General features: G+C 33.0%; 1 protein-coding gene across 3 annotated transcripts in view; it reads right to left on the minus strand.

Annotated features, from left to right (window-relative positions):
- The window catches only part of ADAMTS19 (ADAM metallopeptidase with thrombospondin type 1 motif 19), a 248,812-nt gene that overhangs the window by 109,619 nt on the left and 120,097 nt on the right, over positions 1 to 19,096 (minus strand). For all 3 annotated transcript variants that reach the window (XM_017532489.2, XM_037739941.1, XM_037739942.1), the window contains exons 9-10: positions 12,103 to 12,243; positions 10,447 to 10,597 (exon numbers count right to left, since the gene is read on the minus strand). In XM_017532489.2, coding sequence (XP_017387978.1) covers positions 10,447 to 10,597; positions 12,103 to 12,243 — 292 coding nt within the window. The remainder of the gene's footprint in view (positions 1 to 10,446; positions 10,598 to 12,102; positions 12,244 to 19,096) is intronic.

Genomic DNA, 19,096 nt, shown 5'->3' on the forward strand with positions numbered 1-19,096 from the left:
TTTTAGCTTTGTTGCAATTGTTTTTGGAGTCTTTGTCATGAAATCTTTCTCTTTTCCTATGTCCAGAATGGTATTGCCTAGGTTGTCTTTCAGGGTTTTTATAGTTTTGGATTTTACACACAAGTCTCTAATCCATCTTGAGTTAATTTTTATATATGGCATAAAAAGGGGTTCGGTTACAATCTCCCGCATATGGCTAATAATTATCCCAACACAATTTATTGAATAGGAAATAATTTCTCCATTGCTTGTTTTGGTCAGGTTTGTCAAAAATTAGATAGTTGTAAGTGTGCAGCCTTATTTCTGGGTTTTCTATTCTGTTCCACTGGTGTATGCATCTGTTTTGTACCAGTAGCATGTTGTTTTTGTTACTGTTGCCCTGGAGCATAGTTTGAAGTCAGGTAACATGATGCCTCCAGCTTTGTTCTTTTTGCTTGATTGCCTTGGGTATTTTGGCTTGTTTTTGTTTCTATATGAATTTAAAAATATGTTTTCTAATTCTGTGAAGAATATCAGTGGTAGTTTAATAGGAATAGCATTGAACCTATAAATTGCTTTGGGCAGTATGACCATTTTAGCAATATTGATTCTTCCTACACATGAGCATGGAATGTTTTTCCATTTGTGTAATCTCTGATTACTTTGAACAGTATTTTCTATTTCTGCATGTAGAGATCTTCCACCTCCCTGATTGGCTGTATTCCTAGGTATTTTATTTTGTATGCATGGCAATGTGAAAGTGACTGTGTTTAGCAGGCATAATTTTGAGGGGAACTGAAAAAAATTGGCACAAGGTTAGTTCATCATCTTTGCAGCTTTAACCTGATAGGGGCCCACTGTTGTGTCCTGACATTAGGTGTCAACTGGGAAAAACATATAATGACTGTAGACTTATGAAGATGGAAACTGAGGTGGTCAGGGTTGCCATAATCTTAAGAGAGAATCCCCCAGGGAATAGAATCAGAGGAGTTTAAGTCCCCTCTGGGCACCTGACCCATACACACACAACACACTATACAAATAGCACAGATAAGGAAAAAAATGAATTGATCTAAGATATGAGCTGCTGCCTACAATAGATGAGACAAAGTTTCCTGTTTAAGTCTAATTAATGGAATTCCTTGTGAAAACAAAAAAAACAGTATTTGGCATAATATAACAGAATCCAGAGCCTCTACAACAGGGTTCAGCAAACTCTTTCTATAAATTGCCAAATAGCATGTGTTTCAGGCTTCTTGGCAAGATGGTCTCTGTTGCAACTATTCAACACTGCCATTGTAGCTTGAGGGCAGCCAGAGAAAATAAATGAAAAAATGGGTGTCACTGTGTTCCAGTAAAACTTTAAGCCATAGTTTGCTAATGCTTGCTCTACATTATAACAGCACAATTTCTAGTATACAAATAAAAATTACTGACATATGTAGAACAGCAAAATGCAACCCTTTCATTAAAAATCTAAATAAACAATTAAAACCTGAGTTGATACATGTGTTATGATTTTCATAAAATTTGAAACTGACTTTTTGAATATACCTAGTGAGGTAATGGAAATTGGCTTGTAATAAATGAAAAGATATCTCAAGATAAAAGTTTTTAAAAAGTACACTGAAACGTTCACTTTAGATGTGAAAAATACAATATGTTAAATTAAAAATTGACTGAATGGATTTGAGCAGAATGGAAATGATAAAAATTCAGTAAGCTTGAAAATAGTGTAAAGGAAATTACCCAATCTGAAGGAGATAGGAAAAATATTTTAAAATATGAAAGATATGCAGAAAGCTGTGGGATTATATAAAAAAATTAATGTGTGTAACTGTATTCTCAGAAGAAGAGACAGAAATGTAGAAGTAGAAAAATATTTAAAGGAATTATTACTGAAATTTTTTCCAAACTTGAGAAAAGATATCGATTTACAAAATCAATAAGTTCAACAATCCTCCAATGGGATAAATATAGAGTAAAGCATATGTAGACACATTACAGTCAAGCATCTGAAAACCAAAGGTAAGCAGGCTATCTTACACACAAACAAGGAGAAACAACAGATTACTTACAGGGAAATGACAATCCAAGGGCTATACATTTCTCATCATAAACTATGGAGAAGAGAAGACAGAGAAATGTTTCTGAGATGGTAAAGAAAAGGAAAAAGTCAACTTGTAATTTTATATCTAGTAAAAATATATTTCAAAAATTAAGGTGAAATGAAAATTTTCAGATGAAAGAAAATTAAGATAATTTGCCACCAGCAACCCAACTAAAATAAATGGAGAAGGAAAATGAAATGAAAGGAAACTCCTATCTTCAGGAAGTCATGAAGAACAATAAAAAGGGTAAATATCTAGCAAAAAATAAAAGACTATTTTTACATTCTTAATTTTTAAAATGCATGCAATGTGTACAAAGCAAAATGTATATAATTTTATTGTGTGGTCTACAATGTACACAGATGTTACATATATATAATGATTATAGTACAGAAAAACAGAATGAAGAAGTCTAAATGCATATATGTGGTTACGTATTCCAATAATTCCAAATGAAATAGTACTACATTAACTAAATAGATTGAGAAAAATTGAGGGTTTATATTCTAATCCCTGGAGGTGAGTTTGCAAACTATGGCCTGGAGACTGGCCAACTGTCTTTAGAATTGAACTTTTATTGGAACATGTCCATGCCCATTCACTTACGTATTATCTATGACTGATTTGAGCTAGAGCAGCAGATTTGAGTTGCAAAAGAAGCTTTGCTACTGACAAGCCTAACATATTTACTATCTGGCCCTTTAAAAAAATGTGTGATCCCAGACGTAGAACCAGATCAGGCCTGTTAAAGACGTAAAGGATTACAGCTAAAGATGTAATAGATAAAGTAGGATCCCAAAGAGAATTCAAATAATATAAAAGTAAATTAATGAGGATCAGAGGGAAATAGAGTTAAAAAATAAATTATAAAATGCTAGACCTAAATCCAAACACATTGTTTAATCAATGATTAAACATTAATGAACTAACTACCTCAATTAAAAGGTCATAATTATTATGATAGATAAATATCAAGACTTAACTACATGCTTATTACAAGAGACTCACTTGAAATAGTATACTCACTTGAAATAGTACACAGATACATTTAAACTAAATGAAAACATAAAGTTATACCATGCAAAAATAAGTACACAAAATCAGATTCATATCAGATGTAATAAACTTCAGTATAAAGAGTGCTACCAGTGATAAAGAAGACTTTTTCATAATGAAAAGAAATGCAATGAGAAGACATAATGCAATCAGGAAGACATAACAATAATAACTGTATTAGGGTCTAGCAATAAAGCCTTATGAGGTATGAATGAAAATCTGACATAACTGAAAGGAATAGATAATTTCATAGTCACAGTAAGATATTTAAATTCCCCACTTCAGCACTTATTAGAACATCTATACACATAATGAAATATGATTTGTATAACTATATTAATAACCTTGACCTAATTAATATTTATGAAACACTAACAACTGTGGAAATGCATTCTGTCAAATGCATATAGTACATTCACCTGGATAGATTATAAGTGAGTCTCAATAAATTTAAAGGGATCATGCAGAGTATATTTTTGGATCTAGAAATGGAAAGTTTATATAACAGGTGAATGCTTAAGCATTAAAAAAAACACCTAAAAATTCCCCAGAGTGATTTTACTATATTTCCATGAGCGGAATATGAGTTCTGATTGCTCTGTATTATCAGCAACAATTTTGTATATTCAATTCTTTAAACTTGAGATATTGCAACATGTATGCAAATGTAGGTCTTTATGGTTTTAATTTGCATTTCTTGATACAATATTAATGATGTTAAGCATATTTTAAGGAGTTTGTTAGGTATCTACATATCTTCATTTCTGATTGTCTGTTGAAATGTTTTGCCCATTTTATTGTATTGCTTGGTCTTTTATTACTATTAGAGGGATTTATATATTTTGGACAACAATCCTTTGTCAGATATACCTATTATAAATATTTTCTCCTGTTATGTGGCTTATGTTTTCTTTGTCTTAACAAAGTTTTCCTAAGATAAAACAATTATTTTGATAAATTTCAAACAATAATTTTCTGTTCTGTTTTTCTTTTATGGTTCATGCTCCCGGTGTCCTATTAAAAAATATTTCCTCTACATTTTTCCCTGAAGTTTTATAGTTTTGTAGATTCCACATTTAGGTCTATAATATATTTAGGGTTAATTTTATCTTATTATATAATTTTTAAAAGATGAATATACAGTTGTTCCAGCAGAATTTGTTGAAAAGCTTTCCTTTACCTATTGAACTGCCTTGTCAGTTTTGCTGAAATCAATTGTACACATGTGTGAGAGTCTATAATTGAACTCTCTATGGTGTTCCACTGAGGAGTTAAGTCTCTCCTTTCGTCAACACCACATTGTCTTCATTACCGCAGCTTTATAAGTGTTAAATTATGCAGTTTATGTCCTCCAACTATTTCATGTTAAGTCTTTTAAAATCCAAATTGTTGCCTCTGGAATTTTGCAATGCCAAATTACAGAGACTAGGCCTTCTACAGTTCTTCATAACATTAGGTTGGTGCAAACACAATTGCGGTTTTTGTCATTACTTTATTTCAGTAAACTTGGATGAATCAAGTAGATACAAGAAAAATATAAAACTGGAACTTTCCATGTCAATATTTAAAGTGATCATATGATTCAGTCATACTATAAACTTTTCTATCCATTTAATGCATATGCAATTCATAGTGTGCCTAGTCCACAAAGGTAGAATCTTAAGTTTCCTGGAGGTCTTCAATTTTATCACACTTCCTTCTTTGTCAAAAAAAGGTTATCTCCTATGGGGCCACTTCTTATTGTTTCTAGGGAAAAATCCTCCCATACCTCTGTATTTTTAGCCAAGCTAAGTAATTTCAGAAAGCTATTACAATGATTTGATGCAGTTGGACCTGACTCAGCCACAAGATGCTAGATGGCCTGAAGGTACCAGACACCAATTACTTAGGACTCAGGAACAAGGCCATCCAAGAAGTTAGCCATTAATTCTGCACATTAATGCAGAATAGTGACCTATTATTGCCTGTGATCAAGATGTTTCACCAGAATATCTACATCTGTGCCTTCAAACATTTTGCAGATAAAAGTTGTTATCCTAAGGGTAAATTTATATCATTAATTAGATCAGCATTATGCACTAATGCTGATCGCCTAGTGTTTGTGTTTATATATTTGTTCATAAATATGGAAGAGAAACATCTAATTTAGATGCTATGGCCTAACTACCTTTGTCAAATTCAAAGTTACCTTGTTTTTAAGATTCTACCTGAAACATACATGTTAAAGGTTGCTGTGAACTCCCACATTACAAAGCTTGATGTTTACTTGTAATTGATTAGAAATGAGGTGGTCATAGGATGCCTGATTGAATCATGGATAAGCTGTGAGAAACTTATCATCTTATAAGACCATTGTTTTATATGTGGTCCAGTGACTGAAATGCCATTACATAGTGCACAAGCATTTTTAGTAGTGTACAGTTATAACCATTTTCTCTTATTTTTTAAGTTATACCTCCTGAACACATTATATATTCAGGCATTTACATATAGCTTCAAATAATGGGTGTCAAACCCTTTGTGATAAAAATATCAATCATCTAATCTCAGGTTTCATTTTGCTCCACTTTGGTTTTTTCTTTTTTATTTTTTTACTTTAATTTTATCAGGGATAAATTACAGGTTTGTTACATAGGTAAACTCCTGTCACAGTGGTTTGTTGTACAGATGGTTTCATCATCCACATACTAAGCCTGGTACTCAATAGCTATTTTTTCTGAATCTCTTCCTCCTTCCACCCTCCAGCCTTCAGTAGGCCCCAGTGTCTATTTTTCCCTTCTTCGTGTTCATGAGTTCTTATTATTTAGCTCCCACTTAAAAGTGAGAACACACGGTATTTGGTTTTTTGTCCTTGTGTTAGTTTGCTAAGGATAATGGCCTCCACCTCCATCCATGTTCCTGCAAAAGACATGATCTCATTTTTTTTTAAATTATTTTTATTTTTTTATTGCTGCATAGTATTCTATAGTGTACATGTACCACATTTTCTTTATCCAACCTGTCGCTCCTGGGCATTTAGGTTAATTCTATCTTTGCTATTGTGAACAGTGCTGCAGTGAACATTCATATGCATGTGTCTTTACAGTAGAATGATTTTCATTTCTTTGGGTATATACCCAGTAATAAGATTGCTAGGTTGAATGGTAGTTATGGGTAGTTATGTTTTTAACTCTTGGAGGAATTGCCACACTGCTTTCCACAATGGTTGAACTAATATACACTCCCACAAACAGTGTATTGTCTTCCCTTTAATCTGCAACCTCACCAGCATCTGTTATTTTTTGACTTTTTATAGTAGCCATTCTGACTGGTGTGAGGTGGTATCTCATTGTGATTTTGACGTGTATTTCTCTAATGATCAGTGTTACTGACTTTTTAAAAATATACTGGTTGGCTGCATGTATGTCTTCTTTTGAAAAGTGTTCATGTTCATTGACCACTTTTTAATGGGGTTGGTTTTTCCTTGTAAATTAAGTTCCTTATAGATACTGTTTATTAGTCCTTTGTCAGATGCACAGTTTGCAAATATTTTCTCCTATTCTCTAGGTTGTCTATTTGCTCTGTTGATAGTTTCTTTTGCTGTGCACAGCTCTTAAGTTTATTAGATCCCATTTGTCAATTTTTGTTACAATTGCTTATGGGATCTTTGTCATGAAATCTTTGCCCATTCCTATGTTCAGAACAGTATTGCCTAGGTTTTTTCCAGTTTGGGGTTTTATATTTAAGTCTTCTGCTTTTAACATAGCTGATCAATCTCTCTTTGAAAAATGTCCTCCTCACATTGGCCCCGGGATCTTAATTTGCTTTCATTCTGTTCCTATCTCAGAATACTTCAGCATTTTGTTTTTGCTTTCTTCTCATTTTCCTAAACTCTAAATACTGCATTCACCTAGGTCTTAGTCCTTGAAACTTTTGTAACTCACATCCAATTGTTATTTAGTGTTACGTCCTCAATATCTTATCCTTCTTAATGGCTTTCAAATATGTTTCATGGATCAGCTTACATCCCTACTTGGATGTGTAATAGGCATCTTAAAACATGATCCACAATGAATTCCAGGACATTTTGCATTCTGTTTTCTCTTGCGGTATTCCTCCCAAGATAAATGGGTATCTTGTTCTCCCACTTTCTTCAGATCTCTAAACAAATGTTACCTTTTCTAGGAAACTTTCCCAGGTCACCTTACATGAAATAACACCATCCCAACCCTCTACCTTGATAGTATTCCCTATCTTACCTGAGTTTATATTTCTTCTAAACAATTATCACCAACTGACATATTAGATATGCATTTGCTTATTTCATATTTTCTCCAACTAAAATGTAAGGTCCATGGAGGTAGGGTCTTCGATTCCTGCTGTATTATTAGAGCTTTGTACAGTGCCTGGAAAGTTGTTGGAACTGAGCAAGTATTTGCCAAATCAATGACTAAATTTGTGAAATAATCTTTTCTATGGTTCTATCTATCTATTATCTATCTATCTATCTATCTATCTATCTATCTATCTATCTATCATCTGTTAAGTTATACATGCTGTACTGATTTGGGACTGGAATATAAAAGTGGAGAGAAAATAAAAAGGAGAACATTTCTGGACACCTTAAACCTATAACTTAACTTTATTAGCATAATGTGTAATTTTAAAACAAGGCAACATCCTACGATACTGAGAAACAGATTTTAAAAACCCAAATAAACAGATAAATTTTCAGAGATCAGGGAAAAACTCTGTGCAGGTAGGTTAGTGGGAAATAATCTTAGGAATAGAGCAAATAACTTAGAAAAAGAAATCAATTAAGATACTGGTTAAAACTGATAGTATAGGTGCTGCAGGAGACAAAAGGAATTTAGTCTAAATACAAGATCTGATCTAAATACAAGACCTGATGTTTCCAATAAAGGAGGCAATACAGCATATAAAAAAGTTTGAATTCCATAAGAGACTGTAGAGCATAGTGGTTACAATGCATTCTGGTTTTTTGTGTTTAGATATAATCTGAGTTTGAATCTAACATTCTCTGCTAATAGGTACAAGAACTTCAAAGCGTTATTTAACTGCTCTAGACCTCAAATTGTTGATTTGTAAAATAGGACTGGACAATAACTATGGCATTGAATGGTTATAAGAATCAAATTACATCACAAAAATAATTTAGCACACTATATGGCAGATATTTAGAGGTCCAAACGTTGTATAATGACACTAGTGAAATTTAACTAATTGCAATATGAGATATTAATAAAACAATTTATAAAAGCTTATAAACATAGTATTTATGGAAAAGATTCTAAAATTTGGTAGAATCATGTGTATAGCTGATCATCTGCTGTGTTTTTACAGTAGAAATGCTTTGTAAAATATGAATTTTTGATGGACTGATCCATTGATTAGTTCTATCAATTCTCCATACCACACAGACTAAAATGGTATCCTATGCAATGCTACAGAGGCAGTGACCACAGACAGCCAACTTTGTTGCCTAAAAGAATGGCAACTTCAGCCTGTAAAAGTGTCTGCCCACAAACCCAAACCATTGTACCTCAAAACTTTCATTTTACCATGAAGATTTTAGAAAGAATATTGTGACCAGACTTTTGACTGTCTAAAGACTCAGAGGTGAAAGCAGAGTGAAGGAGGTTAGAGTAGATAAAGTCAAAGAGGTACCAGGGACAGACCTTATAGAACCAGTGTCATAACTGTCACAGATGATGTGGAGTTCCAAGGATCCATGGCTGTGCCACATGTAAACCCTTTGGGATTAGATAATAATTACATAGCAACACTTTCAAGCTCTTCTATTACCAGATGAGTATTACAGTATATACAACCTTTCACACATCACATTTGGTGCACCTCTAACTCCATACATTCACTCGTTTTAATTCTAAATCAGTTGTTCACTGGATATTTCACTTTGTACAAGTCCCTAGGCTAGATGCTGGAGAAACTCACTCTGCCCTCATGCAGCTTACACACTAGTGGGTGAAACTGATCAGAAGCAATTAATAAGCAAATAAGTGCACAACTCTTTTAATAAGAACCACAAAGCAAAGAGAACATTCAACACATCATAATGTCATATGCTTTGTTCCTTATACAGGGTTTTAATTATGCTGACAGTTATAAGTTACCAAAACAGCATTATCCTCAACAAAGCCAAACTCCTTTGAGGCAGTCACAGAAACTTTGGTCAGGTGAAATAGAGACATGTTTCAGTGATACTTAGCCGATTTACTCTCAGTGTGGTTATCAGTTTATTCATGAAGTACAATGTGTATGTGTGTGTGTTTCAGGAGGAGCTGGGAGGAGATGAGCAGATAGGGGATGGGCAGCAGAAGAGAAAAAAAAGGGGGGGTTATAGAACTAAAATTCTTCCATCAGTTACAAAGGTCATTTTGCTTCATCCTTTAGATTTTATAGACCTAACACTACTGTCCTCACTGAGTAATTATTGACTATTGAAATATTAATATATAAACACTGCTTTACCATTATACATTCTTCATTTTCTTCTAGTTTATGTAGAAATGTACTCTCTTAATTTTTGTTCCTATAAAACATACTTTTAAATTTTTAATTTTAGGGTTAAAATATATAGTTCCTCCTCCACAATTACACGTTCATACATAGCTTTTATCACATTTTTACCCATTTCCATATAAGAAAGTGCAGTTGGCCCTCCCTGTTTGTAGATTCAGCGTCTAGGGATCCAACCAACCACAGATTAAAAAAAAAAATACTAAAAAAAGCACACTACAACAATACAAAATAATACAAATAATAAAATAACATGCTATAATAATTATATAGCATTTACAATATATCAGCTACTATAAGTAATCTAGCGATGATTTAAAGCATATGGGAGGATGTGGGTAGGTTATATGCAAATACTACACCATTTTTCACAAGGGACTTTAGCAGCTGGTTGTTTTGGTATCTCAGGGAACAGGATGTGGGTACTGAAACCAATTCCTGCAGATATGGAGAGAAAACTTATGGGATTTAAAATAAAAGCATTGAACCAATATAATAAAAATACTTCCCTGACTTCAATGTAATTTTCAAAGTAGAAATTGTTAGGTCTTCCTTTACTGACTTTGATTAAATGCTCACATCTTATTTCTATCACTTCCAAAGTATAAGAAAAAAATGCACAAACATTTTCTTAGAAAATGTTTCTTTTCTATTTTGGGGTGCTTTTGATCCACAGACCCTAAAATAAAGTTACCTTCTCTTACCAATCAATACTTCTAAACAATGAATGAATGCACAAAAATCCCATCTGGATCCTTACCTGCATCTCCTGACAAAAAGAGGCCAATGGCCCAAAGAGGATCTGGCACTGTTCATCAGCAGTGTATGTCATCCCTGGCAGCTTGGAGGGAACCATCACAGAATTGATACTCTGTGGATTTGTTTGTAGCAAGCAGTTACTGGCCTTTGACCTGGCAATAGGCAGGTATGTGTAAAATTTTTAAATAATGTGACAAGCTGATATGATTAGTTAGCATACAACAAGACACATTTTTATAACATAAAAAATATATTTTTACTTTTACTCTAAGCCCTTCATAGAAATTGAATACTCATAGAAATTACTATATTTGTCAAAAATCATTTATTTACAATGAAGATAATCCTAATAATAATTTTCAAGTTAACAGAACTTTTTGGTGTATAAAACACATTCATATGAATTAACTCAGCTGATCTACATAACACTGTGAAGTGGGTGTTATTTTATGCATTTAATAGGTATACAAGCTCAGTATCAGAGTAATTTGCCCCAAAGTAGTATGTGAATGTAAGAAATCAGCTATATTTGGGGAGTTAAAGAATGTATGAAAAGCATCCTTAGCTGAATATTAACAGTGTAGATATGTTTGTGCTTGACATTGTGATACAACTTTGTATAAAACTTTGTAATATATTTTAAAGTGGTATTTGATGTCATAGAAGTCCTGATTCATGTGAAGACAGCCATAAAAAATCATGTATGTTCCTTAGGAACTCAATAGGGCCTACAGAAGGGCTGCTGATGCAGCTGCTGATGGTGTGTTTGAAATATCACATGCTCTGAGCGCTATTCTCTAGACTATTATGACAGGGAGTATGCGCAGACTATTTTGTACATATTTTAGAGCAAATATATGGTAATGTGGTAAACATTATAGTTTGATAGATTTCATAGCCATTTAATGGAAAAAATAGTCTTAACTATTTAAATGGTATAGAAAAATGAATACAGTTCATCTGTGCAGTGAATTTAGCAAGCTAGGCGTTCCTGTATTTATCATTAAGCTTTGTTTTAGATACCTTAAGCATCTCACTAACTGCTTTGCATATTGTCTACTGCTTCAGGTGATCCTTCTATAATTAGAGAAATAAGTAAATAACAAGTGCTTTAAATAAAAATTAGAACAATAGTAATATTTTTCATTAATTTTCCAACAAGAAAGAAAGTGTTCCTGCCACAGAACGAAAAGTAGAGACTCCAGGGCTATGATAATGGTGAAAAGCACTTATTAATGAAAAAATATTCAAAGCATAGAAGTATTATAAATGAAAAGTCAAGATTTTGTTAGAGGGGCTCTGCTCTTCATAATAACAGATGTGCTGGGTGATGAACAATGTGAATATTTTCACTCAGAAAAAACTGAAGAGGCAATTAAATACTGCGACAGATTTAAGAAATCATTATAACAATTTTTCAATCTTACAAATAATCTTAACTGTCTTTTTTGAAAAAGGTAGAAATTCAAAAGCAGATGGATTAAATAACATGTCCCAAACTGTACCATGAGCCAATGGAGAAGCCAGGATTGGAATCCAAGCGCCTTCACTTCTACTCTGATTGTCTTTCCACTTTGCTACACTGGCTTCTCTAGTTAGAAAAGGAAACAGCACACATAAACATTCAAAAGGCAAGAATAATAAGTGACCTCCATACCTGAGAAATCGTTCCAAATCTTCTTTGCTGCATTGAGACCATGAAACGTCACCAAGATTTTGTCCTTTAATCCATTCACCAGACATGATATGAAGACCATCAGCACATGATGGGTGGTCATTGTCATGGTTAATGCCCATGCTGGTTTGGAATATGATAAAAATTTAAAGTTTACATTAAGCAAATGTTACTTTTAAGCTTTTGATAGCTGCATTTAAATAACGGTTAAAATACTTAAAATAATGGGAGCCAAATTTAAGGAAATTAATTTCAAAATAAAATTAGATTTCAGATTAAGTTACTTTTTAAATTTCGTTACCCAAATTTAAGGTAAATATTTGTATTTAATTTAAAAAAATTCCTTAACCTACAAAATGACATGTTTAGATCCTTTATACTGATCTATGTATTCTTTGCATAATAATATGTATGAAACTCAGAAATAATACATTTATATTTAACCACACTGGATTCTTGCTGTTGCCTGAGTCAAGCTTGCTTCAAAATTTGAAACCGCATCTTTTATCAAATTTGAAACCTCATTAATCTTTTAATTTCCTATGTCTGCACCATCTACTTCATTAGACCACCTTCTTCCTCTTACCTCATATAACACAAATTATCCTGGGAAACTTTCTGCATTCCTGGCCTTCATCTTTTTTAGTGAATCCCGAATCTGTTGAAACTATTCTAAAAGTCTGACTAATTTCTAAATAGATGTTCTAGAAATACCTTAAATTCAGTATGTCTAAGGCGGCCTTTCTTACTTTCTCTTTCAACTGTCTATTTACTCTTCTACTCTCTTTTTCTCTGGGTGTCTTTTTATGCTCTTGCTAGCCACTAAGTTCTGCCAAATAACGCATCTTCAAGTCATCATTTATTTTTTTCCTTTCCTGAATTATTGCACAGGATCTATTTTATTTACTGTTAGAGGCAAGCCCTGCCAATTCTAACTTCTAAATATTTCACTCAACTGTCATCTCCCTTCTATTCCTATTGTTACTATTAAAAATGATTATATAGTATCCTTATTATAGTGTATACAAAGTCCTGACAATGGCTATGGTGTTGTACCTGGGTTCTATCCCTCTCATCTTTACCAACATTCTCCCTTTTCCTACTCCTACCCTGCCCCAGTGAAATCTACTTAAAACATCATCTATCTATTCCATTCCTCTGTTTTCTCATTATCCAAATGACAATTTCCAGCTCTTTAACATGACACATAGCCCATTCATATTCTTCCACATTATTATTAGAATTTTTCTTCAGCAATACCAAATGACTTGCAGTTTCCCAAACATTATGTTGTTTTTTATTTTCTTGAAATTAATTGTTATTTAGCATATTCTAGGTATCATAAATCATATAAGGGAATGTATAAACTTGAGTTAAACAACCAGATAGGGTAGGATTGATTATAACATGCATTTTGCAGATACGAAGTAACTTGTCCAAGAATATACAATGAGAAATTGAAAAGTAATAATGTCTGAACTGAGATGCCTGGCTCCAGAACTCACGTGATTAACCATTCCACATTGGGCATGTATAAATTCCATCCCCCAACTCCATACCCTGTTTAAAGTACCTTTCCTTCAGCTTCTTTGCCCGAAGCTCAAATTCTACTTAATCTTCAACATTAATGCAGTTTACTTCTATCAGGTTTTCTTTCACTAACCCCTACCTCACCCATTTGTACTACCTCTTCTCCCCACCACAGGATTTTGTGAGCAATATTGTTACAGCGTTTTTTATATTACATTATAATTTTTTACTTTTGGTTGACTCTCTAAATACTTGAGACTCTGTAACCAATGTTGAATCATGGGTTCAATGATCATGTAGAAAAAAAAATTATGTAGTCTTGTGAATTCTCATAATGAGGCCAGTAAAATATTTTTTTGTGAATGAGAGTTAGTACTGAAGAAGTGGAGAGAAGTCAATTTTGGTACATGCAAAGGCTGAGATAATGGCAGGATAGTCCATTTTTTTTTCTTCTTCTTTCTCTGTTATGTTCTAGATAATAAAATTGTTTTCATAATGAAAAATTCACAAGAATATCTATATTGTGTTTTAAAACATGATATTAAAAGAACTGTTATAGAAATTGCTAAGGGAAATTATAATTTGACTGCCTATGTCTCCTCAAATTAAAAGTTTTTAAACTACCAAACTGCCTTTTTAAGATAAATTATAAATTTGAATCCAAATTTTTATAATTAAATATGTTTTTGAGGGAAGAAGATAATATGAAAAGAATAAATAAATTCCACGTCATTAATGAATTAAGACTATATCACCATGCTAACTTTAACTATAAAATATTCTGCTCTAAATAAAACTAAAATACATTATTGACTATTACTTTTCACTTTTTGTGTTAGAAAAATTTATCAGTTAATCATATTTTTCTTTCCTAATCTAATTAATTTTTCAAATAGAGTCTGTAGCAACACATATTAATGGAATAACTGACAGAGAAAATAAGAAGATAAATGTTTTCGTACTTTGAAGACAAAGAGGAAAAATAAGAGATTATTTGAAATAGGTATGAACCAGTTCAATTAAAATATTAGAGGTAGAGTAAAAAGATGTTGAAGTTAGAAAGCAATTTAATCTCTGTATCTTTCCCTTATTAATGTGACCAAAAGCAAGTTAAATAACAATAAGTAAATGTGTCTCAGTTGCCATATTTGTTAAATATACTTTACTGACTGATTTGTTGGGATGACTGCATAAGCATGACATCTAGGGCCTGAACAGTGCCTGGAATACAGGCAGAATCCACAATGATCCTCTATACTGGGGAAATAAATCAGAGAAATTTTATTACATCATTCTAACTTGTCAAAAGATACATAAACAGATTTATCAGTAATTGCATTAAATTTACTTTGCTGTATTTCCTTTCTTTAATGAAAGTGTAGACTTCAGAAAAACCAAGAAAATAACAACAGAAAGAATTTACTTAAATATTAAGTTAAAATAATAAACTATAAATATGGCATGACATCACAAATCAGTAAAAGTGGCTTAAATATAATTCTAACTGTATGGTTCAGATGCAGCCCATCAGTGTTCTGTATCCTCTCTGCCATTGATTCTGGATATAGCACACATCACTGGCTGAACTGTTAATTAACAGCCATTTGCCATATGGAACGTGCTTGACTCTTCCATCTGTGGTGACATAATCTTTCAAACCATACACAAATGCTATTATTTTTCAAGGGTAACTAGTTTTTGTCAGAAATAACAAACCTTCCTAAATAATGTGTTCCTACAAGGGAAGGAAAGGGATTGCTTCCAAGATTTTGCAGTTTGGACATTTTCCCACCAAAGTATAACAGGATTTTCCAAATATGGATGATCATTTTCCTTTTGGGATCCTGATCCTGATTTTCATGTAAGAAATTAGCTTCAGCCATGGAGATATCTGGTGATTCAAGCATTGTTTACCATTAGTTAAATTTTCCTAAAGCTATTTAACTCAGAAAAGATTTTCATTAAAGTGGGACAGGGCTTTTTTAATCACACATCTGGAATTGTCAGGAAACACTACTTAGCCCTGACTCTGCAGGTTTGAAATCAAACCATTAATTGTGCATTTTAATCTGTGCCAGCTACTATATTAACCACTGACAATGATAATATCACTTAATCCTCACAATATTCCCATAATATTTCTAATATCATGGCTTCCATTTTACACATGAGGAAGCTGCTGAAGTTAATGCTGAAGCTGTGACTCAAACCTTGGCAGTTTGATGCTCACACAGATGAACCTCTAAACTACCACACAATAGTGCTTTTCTTTCTGGATCAAAACTCTCCAATTTTGGAGATGATTTATTGTTTTCTGAATAATTGTAAATGCCTCTGTTCTTTTAGCAGAAACACACCTCTACATGTGGAGCCTTGTAACCAAGCCACATGTATTGTATGGAAAACATTCTCTAAGTAAGACATTAGCAACACCTCTCCACACACTGCAGTTGAACTACATTTTAATAATCTCAGTTTAAATTCATTTTGACAAAGAGCCTTGGGCAAATAAACTCTTCACTAACATTGTACATGGTTGTCAAGTCAACTGAAAAAATATTTTTATCTTATAAAACTTCTCAACTTGTTTAAAAGTCTTTGCCAGGAGTTTTGTGATATCCTGCGGAAAGCTGGAGAAGCATTTGGATTTTGAAGATGGTCCCTTTTGATATTTAAAGAATTAGAGACAAGAAGCCTTATGAATCTACTCATGTTTTTTGGATAATTTGGAAAGGATCTGATTTGTAAACAGTAATACTTTAAAACAGTAGACTTTTTGTGCTAAATACAGTAAGCATTTTTATGACATAGTATTTTCCACTAACGCCATATATGATTGAAATATTAATAAAATAAAGAAACAAACTATTACAATGTCTTACTGGAAGTAGATTATATTTATACAAAATGACATTTAATTTCATATTTCTTAGAATTCAGTGAGTATCTCTAATTTGATATAATTTCACTATTATGTGTTCATGGAGAAAAATTCAGACATTAAGACATAAGATACTTCATATCATATTTCTCTTTATATTTTAAGCCATTTCAATTTGTACAAACAATGAAACATACTTTTATTGGCAAGTCAAAAGGCTACATAAAAGCAAGGTAAAAAAATTGAGGTTAAAAGAAGAAAAGTAGAGGTATAAAAATATTCCTTTTGACTTTGCTGTGCATTATATTACAGGTGTATTTAATAATGCACATACACTTGTTGAGAACCCACTACTGTGCTGAGCTGGAGTCATAAAAATGAATAAGACTCCGTTCCTATAATCAAAGAGTGTGTTATCTGCTAGGATTGGAATACTATCCTTTGCTCACGCGTAGCCAATGAAAGCCTGCATCCTGTTAGTCTTATATTCCTTAAACCTCTCCCACTTATCTGCCCCCTTTCACTGCTATTACTATTAACCAAAATTGGTGCTGATTCTTTCTACTTCTGGATTATTGTAACACCTGCCTGACTGTTGTCCTGCCATTTAACTCTTTGCCTTATTAAACCATGCTTTAACAGTGCTAGTTTCTTATGAGTGTACTAATACAAAAAAAGAAAAGGCTAGTTTCCTATGTAAAAACTTTTCATTTCACCTGGCAGGCAGAGATTTTAAAAATGTAAATAATGAACCACTTGCATCAGAATCACAGGGCACAAGGACATTAGAGTAGTTAAAATGCAGATTCACGGGCCTGTCCCCAACAAATTAAAAGAGAGTATTTAGAGGTAAGGCCTAAGAAATGGCATTTTGACACATTTTCTAGATGATTCTTATTTACTCAAAATTCTGGGAAGCAATGATCTACAGAATAAAAGACATTCTTTATTCAAAACATCTGTAAACTGATATAAATCTGATTTTCATAGTTAAGTCCAGCCTAACCTTTTGTATAGTTTCTTTCCATTAGAATACCTTCCATTCTAATCTGCATTTACAGACTTTCTACTTTTAAAAAGAATTCTTCAATAAATTGTAGCCCATCTTTATTATTATCTTTAACTTCTGTGACCTTCAAATGTATGGTATGTAAGACATATCAGAACTGCCTTGTATTTCTGGTTAATTTAAAGTAATATATATAAAATACCACTACCTAGAATGTAAGTCTTCAGAGAACAGAAATTGTCATATTTTCTTTTTACTCCCTTTAATTATTTAGTTGAATATTTTATTAAATGTCTGCTAATTTATCAACTGATATAGGATCATAGAAACACCAAATATGCTGTAATTAGAGATGTGAAACTACTGTGGCCTCTAGCCAACACAGAGAAATTGTGAGCCTAAAAAGTTAATAGATGATCTACTCCAGGAAGGTTTGCTTTACTCTAGGACATCCATTTGCCAAGAAACATTAGAGAATTGCAAACAAAAGCCAGTTCTTCCAAGGTCGTTCATTAGCTGGGTGATTTTTTTTCCCTCTTCAATATCCAAACCTACATTTGGAGAGAATGTGGTGTGGGAACATGTATGTTTATTGCAGCACTGTTCATAATGGCAAAGACTTGGAACAAACCCAAATGCCCATCAATGATAGACTGGATAGAGACAATGTGGCACATATAAACCATGGAATACTATGCAGCCATAAAAAGAATGAGTTCATTCCTTTGCAGGAACATGGATGAAGCTGGAAACCATCATTCTCAGCAAACTAACACAGGAACAGAAAACCAAACACCGCATGTACTCACTCATAAGTGGGAGTTGAACTATGAGAACACATGGACACAGGGAAGGGAAACTCACACACTGGGGCCTGTCATGGGGTGGGGGTTAGGGGAGGGATAGCATTAGGAGAAATACCTAATGTAGATGACAGGGTGATGGGATCAGCAAGCCACCATAGCACATGTATACCTATGTAACAAATCAGCATGTTCCTCACATGTATCCTAGAGCTTAAAGTAGGGAGAGGTGCCACAGGTATACTGGCTAAATTCTATGATAATTAACTTGGAAAAACTGCTCTCTACTCTACGTAGTATCATTGTCTAAATAAAATATCAAAAACAAAAACCGCATTACTAGTGTACAAGAGTCTTCATGATAAGTAAACTTCTTGTCAACCTGGTTAAAAACCTCTAAAAGATATGAAATCATTCCAAGAAAGAACAGAATGATGAAAGGCCACTGAAGGCTGAAAATCTCCTTTTCATATTAAGTTATTTATAAAATAACTTCAATACTACTAATTATTGTTATCATTCAATCACTCTGTATTATGTGCCAATCATTATGCCATGACATTAGAGTATCACAAATCCTAACAATGAATTTTGAAATTAAAAACTATCCAAATTTTAGGAATAAAGGAGATGTATACAAACAGATTGATTTATCCAAATCCTGTTCATTAAGTAGCTGGCAGAACAAGAATTCAAGCTCAAGGCTGTATGTCTAATAATGCACTTTCCCTCTCTCCTATCCACTTAGGTAGT

Source organism: Cebus imitator, unplaced genomic scaffold (genome assembly GCF_001604975.1).
Source record: "Cebus imitator isolate Cc_AM_T3 unplaced genomic scaffold, Cebus_imitator-1.0 Scaffold76, whole genome shotgun sequence".
NCBI classification, from domain to species: domain Eukaryota; kingdom Metazoa; phylum Chordata; class Mammalia; order Primates; family Cebidae; genus Cebus; species Cebus imitator.